At 40.6% G+C, this 20,279-nt stretch overlaps 1 protein-coding gene across 23 annotated transcripts in view; it reads left to right on the top strand.

The window, feature by feature from the left end:
* The window catches only part of NEB (nebulin), a 215,554-nt gene that overhangs the window by 140,475 nt on the left and 54,800 nt on the right, over window positions 1-20,279 (top strand). For all 23 annotated transcript variants that reach the window (XM_057551795.1, XM_057551792.1, XM_057551794.1 and 20 more), the window contains exons 90-112: window positions 645-749; window positions 1,297-1,395; window positions 1,597-1,698; window positions 1,826-1,933; window positions 3,054-3,365; window positions 4,700-4,804; window positions 4,934-5,038; window positions 5,426-5,533; window positions 6,344-6,451; window positions 6,553-6,666; window positions 7,114-7,311; window positions 7,702-7,806; window positions 8,505-8,609; window positions 8,707-8,811; window positions 12,100-12,207; window positions 14,369-14,482; window positions 14,799-14,996; window positions 15,332-15,436; window positions 16,081-16,185; window positions 17,027-17,134; window positions 18,214-18,321; window positions 19,498-19,605; window positions 20,158-20,262. In XM_057551795.1, coding sequence (XP_057407778.1) covers window positions 645-749; window positions 1,297-1,395; window positions 1,597-1,698; window positions 1,826-1,933; window positions 3,054-3,365; window positions 4,700-4,804; window positions 4,934-5,038; window positions 5,426-5,533; window positions 6,344-6,451; window positions 6,553-6,666; window positions 7,114-7,311; window positions 7,702-7,806; window positions 8,505-8,609; window positions 8,707-8,811; window positions 12,100-12,207; window positions 14,369-14,482; window positions 14,799-14,996; window positions 15,332-15,436; window positions 16,081-16,185; window positions 17,027-17,134; window positions 18,214-18,321; window positions 19,498-19,605; window positions 20,158-20,262 — 2,838 coding nt within the window. The remainder of the gene's footprint in view (window positions 1-644; window positions 750-1,296; window positions 1,396-1,596; window positions 1,699-1,825; window positions 1,934-3,053; window positions 3,366-4,699; window positions 4,805-4,933; window positions 5,039-5,425; window positions 5,534-6,343; window positions 6,452-6,552; window positions 6,667-7,113; window positions 7,312-7,701; window positions 7,807-8,504; window positions 8,610-8,706; window positions 8,812-12,099; window positions 12,208-14,368; window positions 14,483-14,798; window positions 14,997-15,331; window positions 15,437-16,080; window positions 16,186-17,026; window positions 17,135-18,213; window positions 18,322-19,497; window positions 19,606-20,157; window positions 20,263-20,279) is intronic.

Here is a 20,279-nt window from a genome sequence, read left to right as displayed (position 1 = left end):
AGTTTATGTCATTAAATCCTTGCAGCATCACTTCACATCTTTATATAGCGAAGAATTTGGTTTTGGTTAGACCTTATAGTATGGTATCAAAATCACCAGAGCCATGAAGGATCTGGACTTTGTATCAAGAAGTAAGTGGTAGTGTGAATATAGTTCTTAACTGTTTCTGGTTAAAGACAGCTACTCTGAAAATATTATTTTAATAGAATTTAAGTAGCAACAGAGGTTTAAATTGTAACTGAAATATCAGCAGTCCATGGGCAGGATGTAGTCACAGATATGCTATTTTAGTTGACACAGTATTTTTAAATTTTGAATTAAGTTGCCAAGGTTTTTAAATCAGGGAATTTTGTGTACAAATCTAGGGGTTCCCATTTTTATTGAAAAAAATCAGAGGATGCAGCTCCAGACATGCATTAGCCCTTGGCAACAATAACCTGGAGCTGAATTCAGGCTAACCCCCTTTAAATAGCAAATATATCCCCAGGTGGTTTGTCATACCACCTGGCCTCATAGTTAATTTACTTATGTTACTTGTCTGGCTGCTTGAGTATGTCATTCTTAAATTGCATTTCTCCATCAGACCAATGGATAGAATAAATATGACCAGGGTCACTGACTTCTTCCTGGTCTTATTTTCACAGGCTATTTACAAGGCTGACTTGGAATGGTTACGTGGGATCGGCTGGATGCCAAATGATTCTGTTTCTGTCAATCATGCCAAGCACGCTGCAGATATCTTCAGTGAGGTATTCCAGGATCTTATCCTTCCATTCAGCACATTTCCTAAGAGACTGAACAAAAAATATACGAGCCAAAATGCAGTCATTCTCTATCAGCAGTTTTAACAATTTCAATTGCTGTCATTTAAGCCAGACGTACATTTTTCCAAAATAATCATGTACTGTCCCTTTCACATTATGGAATCACATCCATCTACACTCAACAATGCTTAGAATCGTATAAATAGAAAACTTCTTTTGTCAGCAATAGCAATACACTTCAGAGAAATTTGTCCAGTTGGAAAAAAAATGCACTGAGTTCACATAATGATCCATTACATGGCTTTGGGAGCTAACCAAACCTGCTACTTTAAAATCTGTGGAAGGTGTAAGAAGTCAACCCATTTGTTAAAAAATAAAATGCTAAGAAGAAAGCCAAATTGCCAGGAAGATGCCATTGACATACGGCATTCTATGCCTCTAGTAGAGAAGGGTCCTTAAATGCAGCATATCTTTATCAACTCACACAGGACCAGAGACTACAACTATCTAAAAGATATTTTCTTTCCCATAGAAAAAATATCGCACAAAAATAGAAACTCTCAACTTTACTCCCGTGGATGACAGAGTTGATTACGTGACAGCAAAACAAAGTGGTGAAATCCTAAATGATGTAAGTATATGACTATCATTCTAAAATTGCTCTGTTGGGAAGATATCATTTCCAAAGCTTTTCCACGTACTTACACTCAGCGTGCAGTCATTGTCTGAGATACAGATTGTAAACGTTGAGATGAATGATGCTAGCATTTGCTTGGACAACATTATGTTTTCTTAATATCAAAGAACTTACCAACTTTCTTCTCATTTCTAGATTAAATACCGAAAAGATTGGAATGACACCAAATCAAAGTACACCCTCACAGAAACCCCTCAGCTGCATGCTGCCCAGGAGGCAGCCCGAATACTGGACCAGGTATGGATTTTACCTGGATGCCTGGCACTTTGTATGGGGACAGAGGACCATAACATAACAATAGGAGACTTATCCCTCCATTCTGACTCCTTGGTTTAACCCTTTGTCATGGCTCTCTGTCTTTTAGTATCTCTACAAGGAAAGCTGGGAGAAACAAAAAGCCACCAGTTACATTTTGCCTCCGGATGCTGTGCCGTTTGTTCATGCCCATCACTCTAGGGACGTTCAGAGCGAGGTAATTTATTCTGATATGAGTGTGCTTTGCAAAGGCTGGACCTTCCCTGTGCAGGAACCCATTTATGCTAAGGCATGTAGCGTAATGGAGAGTTCCTGGTTGGCTGGCAGGCCTGGCCAGGCTTGGGGATGGTCAGAGTACCTGCTCCCTTCTGGTCCTTTTCCCATGGGCTTTTGGCATTCTTCATCTTTTTTTTCTTGGCTTCTTTAAAAACTATCGTTTGAAGTCTTTGTTTTTTCTTCTATTCCCTGCTTCCCTAAAATCTCTAAGCCTTCAAATACAATATTGCCAGAATTAGAAAATAAGTGTATATTTTTCTATTTTTAAATTGATATTTCTTCATCTCTATTTATTTCAATGTTTCTGTTTTGTTTTGTTTTTTAGCAAAGTGGTAAAAATAGATTTTATTTAAAAACTATAGCAAAAGGGGAAAAGCAACCTCATTACAGAACTGGGCTCAAGTCCAAATACAGAAAGGACAATTGAAGGTTTATAGCCAAGGAACAGTGAGGGGTCCAGTGGACAGAAAGTTACTAAAAGGAGATATCAAGGATAGGGGGATTCCTGCTAAACTCTGCTAAAATTTAACAGAATTTTTTCTAAAACTGGGCTATGCAGCCCCAGCAAAGACAGAGACCAAAGTGGAGTCCTCATCAAGAAGAGGGCCCAGGGGAGCCTGACTAAAGTTTGATCAATGAGAGAGTCTGTCAGTACTTACGTGGTTCTCCTTAAATAATTATATCTACTGAGCGAAATAATGATTATTTTATTTCTATTATTTTATACAAAAGATTTATATATAATCTTGCAATTATTTCGTGCAATCTTGTTGCTCTTTCTCTTTTACTTTTTTAAAAAAATATCTTTATTGGAGTATAATTGCTTTACAGTGTTGTGTTAGTTTCTGCGGTACAACAAAGTGAATCAGCTGTATGTGTGCACATATCCCCATATCCCCTCCCTCTTGAGCCTCCCTCCCACCCTATTTCAATGTTTTTTGATATTTATTCTTGGGGGAGTAACACAAAAAGCTGGGGGACTGAGTTTGCTGATGTTTCAAGCCCCCTTTGCCTTGTGTGCTTGTCAAAGCTGATGGGATCTCTGTTCCTCTTCCCACCAGCTGAAATACAAAGCTGATCATGTCAAGCAGAAAGGTCATTATGTTGGGGTCCCGACGATGAGAGATGATCCTAAACTGGTTTGGTTCGAGCACGCAGGCCAGATTCAGAACGACAGACTATACAAAGAGCACTATCATAAAACAAAGGGCAGAATCAATATACCTCCTGATATGGTGTCGGTGTTGGCGGCCAAGGAGGGGCAGGCCCTTGTCAGTGATATTGATTACCGCAATTACATGCACCAATGGACGTGTCACCCTGACCAAAATGATGTTATTCAGGCAAGGAAGGCCTATGACCTACAAAGCGATGTAAGTGATTTTTGTTTCTTAATGATCTAGAAACGTATGGTCTACTCTGAGAATCATAAGCAGCATTCTAGAACCACCAGTCTATGACACTTGGGACCATAAATACTTAGTTTGCTCTCAGAAGGGAATGAAGACTGGATATGAAGTAGAGAAAGGTTGGGAGCAGTGACGGACAGCTTTGCCTACTGACTGTGCATTTCTGAATAACTTTCACAGTCAATTTTTTAAAAATCTGCTTTTGTACCATCTCTGCCATCAACAACTCCTCACATTTGCATGGAAAATTATCAACTGATTTAAAATAGTAATTGGCTGGGGTAGGAGCTGAGATGGAGTTGGGATTTTGGCTGTATTAGATGACAGTATAGCCAAGGACCTGGGAATGCTTCCTTCTTGCTTTGCTGAGTATCTCCTTCCTCGTGGCATTTATGAAGGGGTTGCTTACGAGGAATCAAAGCAAAGAGGACACAATGTACCCATGAGTTGCATGAGGCCCAGAATCCCTTAGGCAGAGTTTAAAGCTGGGATAGAGACTATATCTCAGGCCACCTCCCACTGAAGCCTGAATCAAGATCTCTACCTGCCGCCAGCACTCTTTAGGGAACAGAAACACAATGCATCGATGTGATGCTCAGGTGCGCCAAGGAGCTAACCCTACCTGGGTCTTCTCATCATTACCAAAACAGAAGCAGGATGTCAAAGACTGCCTGCAGCACAGGTGGTGAACTTGAACATCCCACCTCACTGGTTGCTGCAGGAGGATGACCACTGTGGAACTTTATCAGATTAGCAACTCCTCTTCGTTTGGTGTGGGATGGCCTGAGAGAATTCAGGAAGTGAGGGGGAAGGGTAGAGATGGGCTGGAGGGATGCTTCCCCCAACCCTACAGTACATGAGCATTTACTTGTGTGATTTCCTTTACTTAGTCTAAATGCCCCCATGTATTTCTGTGTAACTATAACTTCCTTGGTAAAACCTTCTCTTATGCTCACAGATGAAAACAATGGTCCCTTACCCTCAACTCCCACAGCATCTGCATGGTCTTCCTCTCATAGCCCTTAACCACTTTGCACTTTATAAGTAACTTCTCTTTACACTTAGAGACCTTCCTTATACTTATCCCTCAAATAATCTTCCATAGTTCTTCATTTATAGTAACAGGCTCAAGAAGTGTTGCTCAGGTGTACAGACGAAATCATGATTGAATCAATGAGACAACAGCCACTAGAGAGAAAACCCTAAAAAGCTTCTGAACACATTGTTTCTAACCTGCTGCCTGTCATCCTGTGCCTGAGTCATTTATACCTGCATCATGTCTCCCTTCCTGCTCTCAGAATGTCTACAAAGCTGACCTGGAGTGGCTCCGAGGCATTGGTTGGATCCCCCTGGATTCTGTAGACCATGTGAGGGTTACCAAGAACCAGGAAATGGTGACTCAGGTAAGCAAAGCCTTTTCTTCTTACATAAGGCCTGGCCTCCTTACCTGCCATGTGGGGATATGTACCTATCCCCATGTTGGGGGTGGGGGCGAGGGGACACCTGTCTTGATCGTCTCTATTTCTTTGCAGATAAAATATAAGAAAGATGCTCTTGCCAACTATCCTAACTTTACAAGCGTGGTGGATCCTCCAGAGATTGTTCTGGCCAAGATTAACTCAGTCAATCAAAGTGATGTAAGTTTGCTTTGTGTATAATGAGATACACAAACTGGAGACTTAGTTGTCTGTAGTTGAACAGGCTTGTGTAACTCCAGATAACTGCTTGTGAGATGATGGGGAGTAAATTATAAGAAAATCTTTGGGGGAGAATGTCTTAAAAGTCACTAGTAGGTGGTATACTGTACCCATTTTTAGACAATATCTAAATTATTATCCAAAACTTTCCATTATATTAGTTATAATATAAATTATATATCATATAGTGAAATTTAACCAGTTGGTTAATCTCTAAATGTAGACTAATTATTATCTACTAGGTAGGTCTCTTGCTAGGTAGATCTTGTGAAACTTTAAATATACATTTAGAATAATCAAAGGTTTTGTTTTGTTTTCTCCCCTCAGGTAAAATATAAAGAAACATTTAATAAATTAATAAAGGGCAAGTATACCTTTTCTCCAGATACACCACATATCACCCATTCCAAAGACATGGGAAAACTCTACAGTACCGTAAGTTCCATTTTATGTGACATACAACTCAGTTCCGAATTTTAAGCTCTTGTCAGTATTCACATTCTTGGCTGATTTTGTGAGCAACTGAACTTATAAGGAGAACTATTGTTTTTGTTGTATTTAGTCTTGTTTATTAGAAGTAGCGTATTACTCAGGGCAAATAGTGTTTATCCAGCTGGTGTTGTTTGAGCCCCTGTGATGTGCCAGGCCCTGTGAGAGGCGCTGAGGAGCTAAAGATCAATGAGACAAACCCTCCAGGAGCCCCTGTAAGTGAGGGAGACATTCAGATAAAGAGAGAGACAATACCTAACAAGTTAACCTAACAAGCTATGTCACTTCTGGGCGCACGTAGGACCAAGCAACTACCAACAGAGAGAAGAGAGGAAAGTCTGGTCCCTCTTTAGCAATCATGTACATATATCTCCAGCCAACAAGTGGTGGACTTGCCCTCCAAATTTTAATTCAGCTAATCTAAAGGTGATGTGTGTGTAGCGTATATGTGTATATGCCGAATGGGAAGCCATCTTTGGTGATTCTCTCTCTGTGTGCAAATTTGTTTTCACTTTTATTAGAACTGTAAATACAGTTAAACTCTGTTATGAAATGCCTCAGGGTCTGTAGATTTAATTTGCAACAAGCCCAAAGACTCTGCCCTGTTCTTAGGTACGCACACTAACAGCTGTTAATGAAGATTTAACCCTTGCCTTTAAACATGAGTAGTTTACCTTGATTTTACCATTTTCTTTCGAGTGGCATCTGAAAGAAGTTGAATGCAAACTTTTGTTGATACAACTTTCTTTGTCCTAGATACTGTATAAAGGAGCGTGGGAGGGAACCAAGGCCTATGGCTACACCTTGGACGAACGCTATATTCCCATTGTTGGAGCCAAGCATGCCGACTTTGTGAACAGTGAGGTCAGTAGGACTTTTTCCTTTCATAAGTTTGAGAGTCTTTCCAGCCACAAAGGGCTGGTTAGAAAGTCCCAGTGATTTTCAATGTTGCACCTATTTCACAGCTTAAATACAAAGAGACCTATGAGAAGCTGAAGGGTCACTACCTGGCTGGAAAAGAAATCAGTGAGTTCCCCAACGTGGTTCACAGTCTGGATTTCCAAAAGATGAGGAGTGCGGTAAGCAAAGTTCACTGTAACAGAGGATCTGCACACTTAAGTGTAATACTAGTCTGCCTATTTATAATCTGCCCTTTGGTTCAAGATTAGCTGGGGGGTGGGATGGTGAGGAATGAGCCAGTCTTGAGACTGTCCCCCGCCCCTGCCAGTGAGCCCTGTGCACCTCTGATGGCTGTGAGTTTTCACCCTTTCCCTCCTGCCTCCTCCAAACACAGTGAGGGCTCTGTATTTGGAAAAAGGAGAAAATAAAGTCACTCTTTACCCTGTGTTATAAAAGGATGGGAGATTTTTAAAGAAGAAGAGTATATTCAAGTGTCATTTTTTAACCTTAGTCTATTCTAAAGGTATTGATCTATGTTGAAAATAAGACTCTAAAGGAGATTGATCAGAATAATTTACATTTAATTCCTTTCTTATTTTTGTCTTCAAAAATATATTATTCTTTAGTTGAACTACAGAAGACATTATGAGGACACCAAAGCAAATGTTCATATCCCCAATGATATGATGAATCATGTGCTGGCTAAAAGGTGCCAGTACATCCTCAGTGACCTGGAGTACCGACACTACTTCCACCACTGGACATCTCTTCCAGAAGAACCCAATGTTATTCGGGTCCAAAACGCGCAGGAGATCTTGAGTGATGTATGATGTCCTTTCTGCAGGTTGACTAAGTTACAGGCTTCACCCAGCCCTGCCTGGGGCCCCATGCTCTAATTGTCCCTGTATTCCTAAACCCTGCTGCTTTTCCATACAAAGTGGCATGAGTAACCTTTTTTGGTGTAAGGATCCCCTTGGAGCAATGAGGCACCTATGTTAAATATTTTATCTGTTCAACACTAGACTAAAACTTAGCTGTTGCTCTCTTCCTAAACTTCTTTAGGCCAGGGCATTAGAGACCTTCCAGGTGTTGAGAAACCCACCCTATGACTGCTAAGTACTAAGCACAGCCAAGGGCTGATAGGAAATTATCAAATGCTCGATTGTAAATTCAGTTAGTACCTGTCACCTTTCACAGTTTCTTCTTTCTTGCAGAATGTGTATAAAAGTGACTTGAATTGGCTGAAAGGCATTGGATGCTACGTTTGGGATACACCCCAGATCCTCCATGCCAAGAAATCATATGACCTCCAGAGTCAGGTGAGCCATCTTCTTAGAGGGACTAGCTCACTGTGGATTGATGGGCTCCATGGTGCTCTCAGGGGAGTGATTGCAAGGCTGTCCCTGTGCCCCAGAGAAAGCAGCTTTGACAGTGCATGATCTAAGGGAACCAAAGGCCCCTGCCCAATAAAACCTCTCTGGTGGCCTGTTCTGGTGCTGGCCTTCCTCAGTTTGGGTCTCTCCTGTGATTTAAGGCTATAGACATTTACAGCAGAAAGTTATCTGGGAGGTGTTTCAGAGTGAACTACTCTCAGGCATCTACACCTTAGTTGATCGGGTTAACTGGCAGGGAGTAGAATGCACATGCATACTTTGACCATAAATAGTTAAGTCTTGAAGTAAAAAGTAGGCATTTGGGAAATTTCCCAGCAGAAATTCAGCTTGGATAGGGCAGACTAATGGAATGTTGAAATTGAGGGGCTGCTGTCAGGGATGGAGTATAGGCATGGAAAAACAACACAAGGAAGAAGGGACGTGGCAAAGATCTAGACTCCACTCTTGGTCAAGAGAAACTTAGTTTTGACAGCCATGCAAAGTCTCAAACTGTACAACGTATCCTCTGTTAGGATTAAAGCAGAAACCCAGAAATAAAGGTACATCTAAGTAGGCACAAACTGCTAAAGCTGATGGAAGACCTGCATTTTACCATTTTCAGAGACTTTTCTTTTTCTTCACAGATACAATACACGGCAGCAGGTAAAGAAAATCTAAAAAATTATAACCTGGTCACAGATACACCGCTTTACGTGACTGCTCTTCAAAGCGGCATTAATGCCAGTGAGGTGCGTCTTCCTTGTACTTCTCTCCCAGGACAAGCCGTTATTGTCTTTACACATTGTCAAACAATAGAAAAGAATAACCCATCCTTTTTGTCTGTAGGTGAAATATAAAGAAAATTATCATCAGATTAAAGACAAATATACGACAGTTCTAGAAACGGTGGATTATGACAGAACCAAGAATCTGAAGGATCTGTATAGCAGTGTGAGTTGAGTTCTCTTTCTTTTCTCTGTATTTGAGTTACCTTCTTCACCTTTATAGACAATAAGAGATGAAAAGGGACAGACAACCTTACCCCCAAAGGTCTTTCCAGTCTTTTTCCCGGACCTTTAAATTCCTACTTTATCTTGTAAGTCCTCATGGTTACAAGTAAATCAGCCCCGATTTGAATATTGTTCTATTTCATGCAGTTGACACAAATTCACCAACTCCTTCCTTATTGCCGACAGGTACTGTTGAAGCTCTTCTTTGTTGACCCTAGACTTGTTTTTCCGTGGCTTCTCCCTTGGCCAGTGACTTACAGACCAACAGAGGCACACTTTTTTTCCTGCCTCTGAATTGGTTACATTTTTAAACTTCATTTTGAAATAATTTTAGATTTACAGAAGCACTGCAAAAATAGTACAGAGAATTTCCTCATACTTTTCTCTATAGTACAACTATCAAAACTAAGCAATTAACATTGTTACAATGTTAATTATAGGCTTTATCCAGACTTCACCAGTTTTTCCACTAACCTGCTTTTCTGTTCCAGATGCCAATCCAGGATCCCACATTGCATTTTGTTGTCGTGACTCCTTAGTCTCTTCTAATCTGATAATTTCTCAATCTTTCCTTGTCTTTTTCTGATCTTGACACTTTTGAAGAATACTAGCCAGTTATTTTGTAGAATGTTCCTCAATTTGGGCTTATCTGATGTTTTCTCATGATTAGATTAAAGGTATGCCCTTTTCTTTTTTTCTGCAAAAGTAACACAGAATTGAGGCACCCTTCTCAGCACACCATAGCAGGTGGTACACAATGTCAATAACTTGTGATGACCTTGATCACTTGGTTAAGTTGCTCTCTGCCGAGATGCTCCACTGTAAAGTTACTAGTTTTACCTTTGTTATTAATAAATATCTTGGAGAAGCTCCTTTGGGACTATGCAAATATCCTGTTTGTCCTTATACTTTCTCTTGTATGTTTTAGCATCCATTGATGGAGCTTGCCTGCAAGAATTATTACTGTGGAATATGCCTACTAGTGATTTTCTCTTTCCCTTTTTTCTTCTATATCCATTTATTAACTGGAATTCTTCTGTAAGGAAGAGCTGTTCCTTCTCCGCTGTTGGTTTGTTTACATATTTATTTATATCAGTGTTGGCTCATGGGTATTTATTTTATTCTATGGTAGAGTCTAATGTTATTGTTATTTATTTTGTTGCTCAAATGGTTTCAGCTTTGCTATGGGGAGCTCTTTCAGGGTGACTCCTGTGTCCCCTTGATACACCCAATCACTGTGTTTTTTGAGCGCTTCCTTACTGCTTGGCACCACAGGATGTTCCAGGCTCATCTGTATTTTCCCTGTTCCAGACCTGGAATCAACCACCTCTCCAAGAAATCCCAGTTTATTTTATTGGAGAACGGTATTTTGAACCAAGATTTAAGCACTAAGTGTGCTCATTACTACTAGGATGTCATTGTTCCTAGGCCCTCTAAGTGGGCAGAGCTTAGAAATCTATGCATGTATACTAACCCATGTATGCATACATATCTGTATCTATTTCTATACTTACCTAACTGTATCTATATTTTAAAACCATGGGTTCATACTGATACCTTCAATGCAGTTCAACACCACAAGGTTCATTCTATCCTTCACCCTTTCCTTATGTGTAACTTATTTTTCCAACTTGTGACTTTCTATTTCCTTTCCAGTGAAAAGCCTGGCTCTCATTATCTATGATATATCTACTTATCTGTGCAACCCTTGTATCCACATAAAGTATTTTCAGAATTTCTAACACACGCCTGTGAGAAACAAATTTACTAACTAGAGTAGGGTATTTTTTTAAATAAATTTCTTTATTTTATTTATTTATTTTTGGCTGCATTGGGTCTTTGTTGCTACGTGTGGGCTTTCTCTAGTTGCAGAGAGCAGGGTCTGCCCTTCGTTGTGGTGCACGGGCTTCTCATTGTGGTGGCTTCTCTTGTTGCGGAGCACGGGCTCTAGGCGCGCGGGCTTCAGTAGTTGTGGCACATGGGCTCAGTAGTTGTGGCCCGTGAGCTCTAGAGCACAGGCTCAGTAGTTGTGGCGCACGGGCTTAGTTGCTTCGCGGCATGTGGGATCTTCCCGGACCAGGGGTCAAACCCGTGTCCCCTGCTTTGGCAGGCGGATTCTTAACCACTGCGCCACCAGGGAAGCCCTAGAGTAGGGTATTTTGTGTGCAGTTATATTTGCCTATAGCCTTAGAGCATCCAGTCAAGTTACCATTTTCCAAATTTACTTAAGTCAGTTGCTTTCTTCGCCACTTCCTTCACTGTAGTCTTATTATACGTTTGTATTGCAATCAGATTTATTTGCTACAGTTTGTATTCCATTTTAGTCACCTCCCCCATTCTGGCTGATTCTTTGGTTGGTTGTTCTAATTTGCATACAATGAATTCCACTCTGTGGTATGTAGTACTATGGCTTATGACAAATGCATAGAGTCATAGAGTTTTCACCATTATAGTCAAGATACAGAAAAATTCTGTATTACCTCCACATTGTCCCTTTGCTGCCCCTCTCCTCTCCCCTGGCATCCACAGAGCTGTTTTCTGTCCCTATAGTTTTACCTTTTCCAGAGTGTCACGTAAATGTGATCACAGTATAAGATATGTAGCCGTTAGGTCTGGCTTCTTTCTCTTAGCAAAATGCATTTATGTATTACGCACATTGCTGCCTAAATCAGTAGTTTATCCTTTTTATAGCAAAAACAATATTCCAAACCACAGTTTGTTTTTCCTTTCACAGCTGAAGGACATCTGAGTTGTTTCCAGTTTTTGACAATTATGAATAAAGCTGTTATACACATTTGCATATAGGTTCTGTGTGTTCATAACTTTTTATTTCTCCTGGGTAAATGAATACCTAGAAGTGGAAACAAACATTTTTAAAATCTTTTTTAATATATATATATATATATATATTCATATATATTTTAATGTTAGTGGTTTTCATCCTCCAGGAATCCTAGACCTATGAGGGAATGAATATGGCATTGAAACCTCTGATAACTGTCAAACTGTGATAAGTGTTATGGTAGAGAACAAAATAATGGACTCTGAAATTATGGTCATGACATTAAACCCGTTATTCACTTAGGAGTACTTGGCTCCTACAGAGTGAGAAGATCTGGGGACTGCTAGGAAATGTCTGAGCAGGACAAAAGCAGAGGAAAAATCCGCTGCTGGAAGCTAGCCAGATTGCATTTTTCTGTGTTCACAAGAAGATTTTTAACCCCTATAGAACCTGTACAAGGAGGCCTGGGATAAAGTGAAAGCCACCAGCTATACCCTGCCTTCCAACACCGTGTCCCTGACACACGTCAAGAACCAGAAGCATCTGGCCAGCCATGTAAGTCAAGTATAGATATGATAACCTTCCCACCGCCCTTTACCCTTCCCTGCCCTCCACTTCCAAAATGTTTCTGGCTGATTCCTGTGTTGCCCAGAAGGACCCCCAGCATTTGCAAAGTGGCACACCAGCAAATAATTCCAGACACTTGGTCATCACAAAGTCTATGCACTTATGCTTCCTCTCAAGGGCCCTGAAGTCCAGAGAGAGTCACAGACATTTACATGAAGGACAGCGATGTGACCTTTTAGGCTGCCTGCCTGAAAATGACATGGATGGTTACACTCTATTTTAGCCAGAAATGGGAATAGGTAGAGGACATAATATGCCATACAAAATACTCTTTTCCAATAGAATTATGTGGACATTGCTATAAAAAATAAACCAGTTATGTACAGCAGAAACTAACACAACATTGTAAATCAACTCTACTTCAATAAAAATTAATTTAAAAAATAAAAAATAAATTGTACCCTTAAAAAAAAACAGTGAATGTGGTAACTAGTTATTGCACCAGACCCAAATACATGATTTAAAAGTAAATCATTATCTTTATCACTATGAAATATAAAAATTTAAAAATCTTGAAATTCAATTTTTTAAAAACAGAACTTTTCTTAGGTATAGACGTAATTTTTAAAAAAATCCTAAATCACATGAGCTGTTTAAATATAGTATAGTATAAAATCTTAGCACTTTTAACCCTTTATGCCTAATATGTTCTTAAGTAAAACTTTTTGTTGTAAAATTCCCTATAACCTTCACTGCAATTCTAATAAGCCTAATTCTCTTTCAGAAACTTTACTTCTATTAGAGACTTTTACTTCTTAATTATGAACATTTTATGTAACACTTTAGACCAGTATTTCTCCAATCTTTTTTTTGACCATGACCCACACTGAGAGATTTATTTTGTACTGCAAGTCAACACACACACACACACACACACACACACACACACACACACACACACAACTGAAGTTTTTGTGAGTGCCTTCTGATATAAGCATCTTACAGAAGAGTACTTATCGCTACACTAAAGGCAGTGCATCCTGGTCTTTCAATTCTATTCTCTTCACTTAAATGCTAATGACCCAGGAAACTGATTTCACTACTGTTTAATGGGCCTAGAGAGTCATAGTTTAGAAAAAGACTTTGTTAGACAATATATGGAATTAATTTAATTTTTACCCACAGGAAAAATTAAATCTGTATGATTTTTCCCAGAGCCAACTCTATTTGGAAGATTGCAAACAGACTAGCCCAAAGGAGCAAGCTTTTCATTTGGGAAGAGAATTTTTGTAGATAGGATTCAGAAAGTTCAGCAAAGACTTCTTCCTTTAGTCATGAAAAAAGTCACAGAATACTATCTTCTTTATAATTGAAGAATAGCTTAGATGTAAGGAGTATGTGAACTAATGTTACGGAAAATTCTGATGGGAATTTTGTTTAGTTTCCAGTCAGTGAAGGGCTTTACTGGAGTTCTGTATATATATATACATATATACTCCCATCTTTCCTTTCTTTTTTTTTTTTTTTTTTACTGAGATGTGGGTCTCTGAGTGGTGAGAGAATTGTTATTTTATCATGTGCTAGGAGATTGGATCTTAGCCTCTGTAAGGGCCTTACTTCCTAATTCATGAAGCATTAATTAATAGGCAATATGGCTTAAGAACTAGACGCTGGTTTTCCCACAGAAGTTAGTTGCACTGTATTTTTGGAAAACCTTGTAGAAACTGAAATTCAAGGATTGAGTCTCTTAAGCATCAGGCTTGTCAGTTATTAAAAAACAAAGAAATTCCTGAGTACAATTTTATCTTTCACTTATGGTTAAGAAAAACAAAACCAATATCACAAAAGAGATCATTTAAAAATTACGTAATCTTTAAAAGTAGTTGTGGTAACAGTAGAAGTACCAGTATTGGTACAGGGGTTTTAAAACCGGTACCTAAAGAACGTTTACACACAGTCTGCTGTAATCCTCAGGTAATCTGGAGGCAGGCACTGTGGGCACGGACAAGGAAACAAGCTCAGAGAAGTGCTGACCCCAAGGTGGCCCATCTTAGAGTTGGGTCCTTCTGTTAAGTCTCATGCGCTTTTAACAATCCAGATCCATTACTCTTCAAAACTGTGTTTCTTCCTTTGTATTTTCTCTCTATAGAGCAAATATCGGGAAGAATATGAAAAGTTCAAAGCTCTTTATACTTTACCCAAAAGTGTTGAAGATGATCTGAACACAGCACGGTGCCTCCGAGTTGGCAAGTTTAACATCGATGTAAGTGACCCCAAAGACTGGCTTCAAAAGTCAAGTAACGGAGCCATGAACTATAAATCAGAACATGTTCTGTTCAACAACGCGTATGGCATTGACCATGCACGTGTGAGGAAGCTAAGTGTTCTTTCAGCCCATACTGCTTCCCCCACCGCCATGAATCTGTAGAAAGTGTCAGAAACTTCCAGTCCCCACCCTGCCCCCAACCAACTGCTGTAAATTGGTTCCCCTGACCTCTCTGGTGTCTAAGAAAGGCACGTATCGCCATGATTCCTTGCGTAATTCCCTGTGTAACTGGCATGTTACGTTATCTTCACAGCGCCTGTACAGATCTGTTTATGAGAAGAACAAGATGAAAATCCACATGGTGCCCGACATGGTAGAGATGGTTACCGCTAAGGATTCTCAGAAGAAAGTCAGTGAGATCGATTACCGCCTTCACCTCCACGAGTGGACTTGCCACCCTAACTTGCAAATCAACAGTCACGTCAGGAAGGTCACAGACGAGATCAGCAACGTAAGCCCATTGCTTTTGAAGATCTCCCCTCCCCAGGCCCATACGCCCACCCTGAAGAGAGACTGATTCACTGGTTCTTCACCTGGTTCTTCAGCTCAGCCCTCTTCCAGTATTGCTTTTCTGTACACCCATAGGTCTGTCAGGGATTCGGAGCCATCCCTGGAAGCAGGGCTCTCTATGCCGATGTCTCCAGGACACCCAGGGCCTCAGGGCATAATGTCTTGCTTTTCATTCCACAAGGTCACCCTGGGTCCGGAGGGTGTCCATGTCTTTGGTGTTAAAGTTACAGTAAAGTTTTCTTTTTCTGACCCCCTCCATCTGATGCAATCCCCTAGATTGTGTACAAAGATGATCTCAACTGGCTGAAAGGCACCGGTTGCTACGTCTGGGACACCCCTGAGATTCTCCATGCCAAGCATGCTTACGATCTACGCGATGATGTGAGTTTGCCTTGTTTTTTCTTTTTTTACCTCTTTAAAGTATGTTTCCTTCTCTGTGTAGTCTAGGGTCAAGGGGAGAGTATGTAAGGTATAGACATTGTCACACCCAGCTGCATCTCAAGTGGTGTTGAGGATGGCTGAGCTGGAAGAAGATGCTGAGGAGCAGAGCACCCATTTCTCAGGAGTGCAAACAATGCAGATGAGCCGTCCCCTTGTCCTCTGGTGGAGAAGGGACCCCTGGCTCTTCTCACCACCTTCTGAACTATTTTGGATATATTAATGCACACATAATCCTCATTATGAGAAAAAACTCGTTTGTTAGGAGTCTTTGATGCTATAGACGGGGTCTATTTGTAAAGAGGATTAGCTAGGCAAAATCATACTGTAATCAAGATTTCAGTAAGAAAGCTTAAACATTCCTAGGAAAGCAGTTGTCAAGCCTCCTAGAAGACTCAAAAAGATCCATGTGACTGTAAGCATTGATTACGCCGATTGTTATAAAATTCAAGTGCATGTTAGTCTGTTGAATAAGGGCTAATGTATGTAAATACCATGAGTTAAAAGCAACCAAACCCTCCGTGAAAACCAGCAATTTCTAATATAATGAATGGTCTAACACAGGCTTCTTTTCTTCCTTTCGGCAGATCAAGTACAAAGCTCACGCGCAGAAAACAAGGAATAACTACAAGCTGGTTACTGACACTCCCATCTATGTTCAGGCTGTCCAAAGTGGGAAACAACTAAGTGACGTAAGCGCCCACTGGGAAAGTTACTGCTGGGAGAGTAAAGGCAGGGCCACTGCTCCAGCAGAAGTGGGAAAAACCAAAGTAGGGCAAGGCCAGGCCTTTTCTCAATGGGAAACCAGAGTTGGTGCCTTAGAAAGTACTTAAGAGTCTGCTCTTATTTCCTAAAACCTGATATGTTCCATCGGTTTCCTGGGGTGGCCTTGTAAGTGATTCAAATCTATGAAATCCATGGTGTTTTAGAGCTTCCAAGGTTGCTTTTGTATCCTTGTGTTGTAAGCAACGGTTTATGCCTCGTAGTATCAGCCTTCTAATACATTAGTGCTCACTGTGGTAAGATGAGGAGGGGAAGGTCTCTGCAGTTACAGATGTGGCCTCTACCACGCATAATCGGTGAGGCTTGAGAGAAGCTCTTAATCCCCCAAGCCTCAGCATCCTTATGCGGATGACTAGGAAGTGGATAGGAAGCACCCCCTGTAATGGCACAGTGACACAGAGCAGGCTGCCCATTTTTTAAAATTAACCCCAAAGGTTAATAAGCAAATATTAAATCCCACCAATGAGTCAGGACGTGAAAACTTATTCTTTTGGAATAGGTAGTGGTAAAATGCCCACTCTTCCCCTTCTTATGCCTGAGCTGACTCTTCCACTGATTTTTCAGTGTGGGGTCCATACCCTGGCTGTGGTCCTGGTGGACAAAGCACAGTATATGAGATAGAGTTCTCAAGGCAAAGGGGAGCAGGCTATTATTTTTTATATTAGGAGACTTGGGTTTGTGTTTACTTTGCTTCTTTCTAACCCTGCTGCCATAGTCCACTCAGCTCACTCTGCTTCTCTCTGCACCCAGGCCGTCTACCACCATGACTACGTGCACAGCGTCAGAGGCAAAGTGGCTCCAACCACAAAAACTGTGGATCTGGACCGGGCCCTTCATGCACACAAGCTCCAGAGTGAGGTGAGAAATGAGACCTGGACAGAGTGCCCAGCAGAAATCCAGGACTCAGCTGACGAGGGCCAGGCCTCTGTAGAAGTGGCCTTGGCTTGGGCATCCTCAGCATTTACAATTTACATCCTGACCTTGTAAATTGTAAAGGCTGTTTCATTCACATGAGCTAAACAAAACAAAACAAAAAACAGTGCACTGCTTGTCTTCCCTCTTGGCTGAGAGCAAGCAGTGGGCATTTTTGGAGCAATGCTTGCATAGAAGTTACATAGAACAGGGTCAGCCTACTATCTCTGCTCTCAAAAAGCTTAAAATCCAAGACAAGATGACAAAGACAAGGCATATAATCATAAAAGACTATTTATTCAATACAGTAAGAGAGAAAGCTAGAAATTGCTGTTGGAATTCAGAAGAGAAGGAAACTAGATTCCACTCATGTATTTAATATCCCTGTTCTTTGTTATCTGGTGGTGCTACTTTGGTCTCACCTTTAATGCTACTATCCTATACTGAATGTTAAAAGTAATTTGGTTTTTAATATTTTAAATACTATTCTTACTCCTTTAGCTCCCCTGAGAGATAGACTATTTCAAATCACAGATAGAAACTCCTTTCCTCCTTCTGCCAGGAATAAGAGCCTCCTGACCTGACAGCCTAAGATCAAGACACTGTATTTATGGGGCCCTGGGGGCTTACAAAGATGCATCGTATAATTACGGCTATCTCGGGGATTGGTGATGGCTTGAATATCAGCTAAGGGTAGGGTTAACCACAGAGTTGGCACTAGCTGCCTATTTACTTTTCCCAAATTCTTGCTGGTTGCCATGCAGTCAACCAGGCATATGTTTAGAAACACAGAAGAATTATTTTCTATAAACCCCTTCACTCATTGCTCTTTTTTTGAAAGCAATATGTTAAGAGTAATTTGATTCATTGCTTGGCTCTTAGAATTTAGTTAATTTCTTCTTGAAATCAATTCAGTGAGTGTAAGTACACTAAGTATCAAATTGAAAACCTGGATCTGACTTGTTTAACTTAGGTCAGTCATTTGATGTAGCTCTCATTTAACCTGCTCTTCTTTATCCTGGCAGAATCTGTACCGAAGAGCTGGCCTGCACTCCCTGCCCACTGGATATAGGCTTCCGGTTGACACCCCTCACTTCAAACACACCAAGGATACCCAATACATGAGCAGCTATGTGAGTGGTCTCCTCTTCATTAAGATGGGGCTTAAAGTGGGAAGGGGGACGCTTATATTTGCTAATATTCTATTCTCATCCCCCTAATCACACCCTGAAGTTTCAACATGATACAATGATGGGGGCAGGGAAGGGGAGACGGTGTGTTTTCTAGGGGTGCTGCTCCTGCAATTCGGCAGTGCCTGGGTAGCCCAGTGGGTTAGCGTAGGATTTTCATGGGGTTGTATCTGCATCACTCAGTTACCTTGGCTCAGGGATCATGGCTGCCATGATGCCTCTACTTCTTTTGGCCTTAGCACAGAAGCATCCTGAACTATCCCAAGCCATCTACTGGAAATGCAACTTCATACATGCACTACTGCTGTGTAGCGATAGTGTTGTCTTCCTTCTGCAACATTTCATTGCAGAAGATACAACATCCCCGCATGTTCCTTTGAAAGGAAAGGCTCTGATACATGCCTCACTACTTACCCTCTGTGCCCATTTCATAGAAATCTCAGAGGGGTAGTTAGACTCTCACTACCTGAGAGCATTGCCCAGGCATTAGCTCTGATACCAACCTTTCCCACTAGTGTCAGGTTCGGACTTGGTGAATAAGGCCTGAAGAAACGTAGGCTATCCCAGTGACTCTGGCCTTCAGGCCATACCCACAAACCAACCATCAGCTGAAGAATGAGCTCTTCATTCCGCATTGCCCTCCAGAGTCCTGGGAATCAAACCTGCTGACCAGCAAAGTCCCATAGTCTGTGGCCCAATAATATGGTTTCCAAAACAGAGTCACAGATTTAATCATCTAACATCGTTTTTTAAATAGACTATAAAGCCATTCATCCATCAGTCTTACAATTAGTCTCTTGTTTCTGCTTTGCATGTCTTAATTTCCTAGCCATATTGGGACTAAAAATACAGGTTTTTCTTGCATTTTGCATACCTACTTACAAACAGATTTAATCTAGGCAACCCTGAGTTGTATTCCTTTCTGGACCTGGCTTTATTAGCCAACAAATAATTTTCAAGACTCAGATTATTACAAAAATTTTGTCAATGACTTTTTTTCATACTTAATGCATAGAGAGTAATTTTCAGATGAAAGCGACAGCCCTTTTCCATTTGAGAAATGTGACGCTTACTCTCTGTTCACCCATCAGTGATCTCATTCTCACTTTGCTTCTGCAGTTCAAGTACAAAGAAGTTTATGAACACATGAAGGCAAATGGGTATACCCTTGGACCCAATGACGTCCCATTTGTCAATGTCCGAAGGGTCAACAACGTTACCAGTGAGGTACTGTAAATGTTAATTCTGTGGAGGAGTTTCAAAGACCTTGGCTTTGTTTGAAATGCATTAAGAATTCATTGTATTTCAGCTATAAACTTACACATCAACAAGGAATAAGGAGATCCTTTTTGTCACCATTTTGATACTGATATCCTGTGGCAATGTTTCTTTTATTTTGGTAATGCTGTTGTAGAGACCCACCCCATCCATAGATTATAATGCAAATTAATTCCTTCTTTTGACATTTGTATTCAAAAATCTTTAGTAAGGTTGCATGTTAGTCTGACTCATGAACCTGGTTTTCTACATAAACTATTGGTCTGAATATCTAACCCTACTATCCAACCATCTGATAGAAAGTGGAAAGACTGCTCAAAATTCTTCACCCAAACAAAATAAATATCACTTTCTATTTTTTCTAATTTCAATCATTTTCTGTATCCTTAATCTCACTTCTCATGGCTCTTTAAATATGTACAATATTTGATTGTTGATTAGTGTATAGATGCCCTCATCATCCTACACTAACCATCTGGAATGGTTTTCCCTCCAATGTAGAGACTGTATCGACAGTTGTACCACAAACTGAAAGACAAGATCCACACAACTCCCGACACACCTGAAATCCGCCAAGTCAGGAAGACACAAGAGGCTGTCAGCGAGGTGGGCATTTTCTTAGG

The sequence above is a fragment of the Balaenoptera acutorostrata genome, chromosome 8, assembly GCF_949987535.1.
Source record: "Balaenoptera acutorostrata chromosome 8, mBalAcu1.1, whole genome shotgun sequence".
Classification (NCBI taxonomy): Eukaryota; Metazoa; Chordata; class Mammalia; order Artiodactyla; family Balaenopteridae; genus Balaenoptera; species Balaenoptera acutorostrata.
This window is presented reverse-complemented; position numbering and strand designations above follow the sequence as displayed.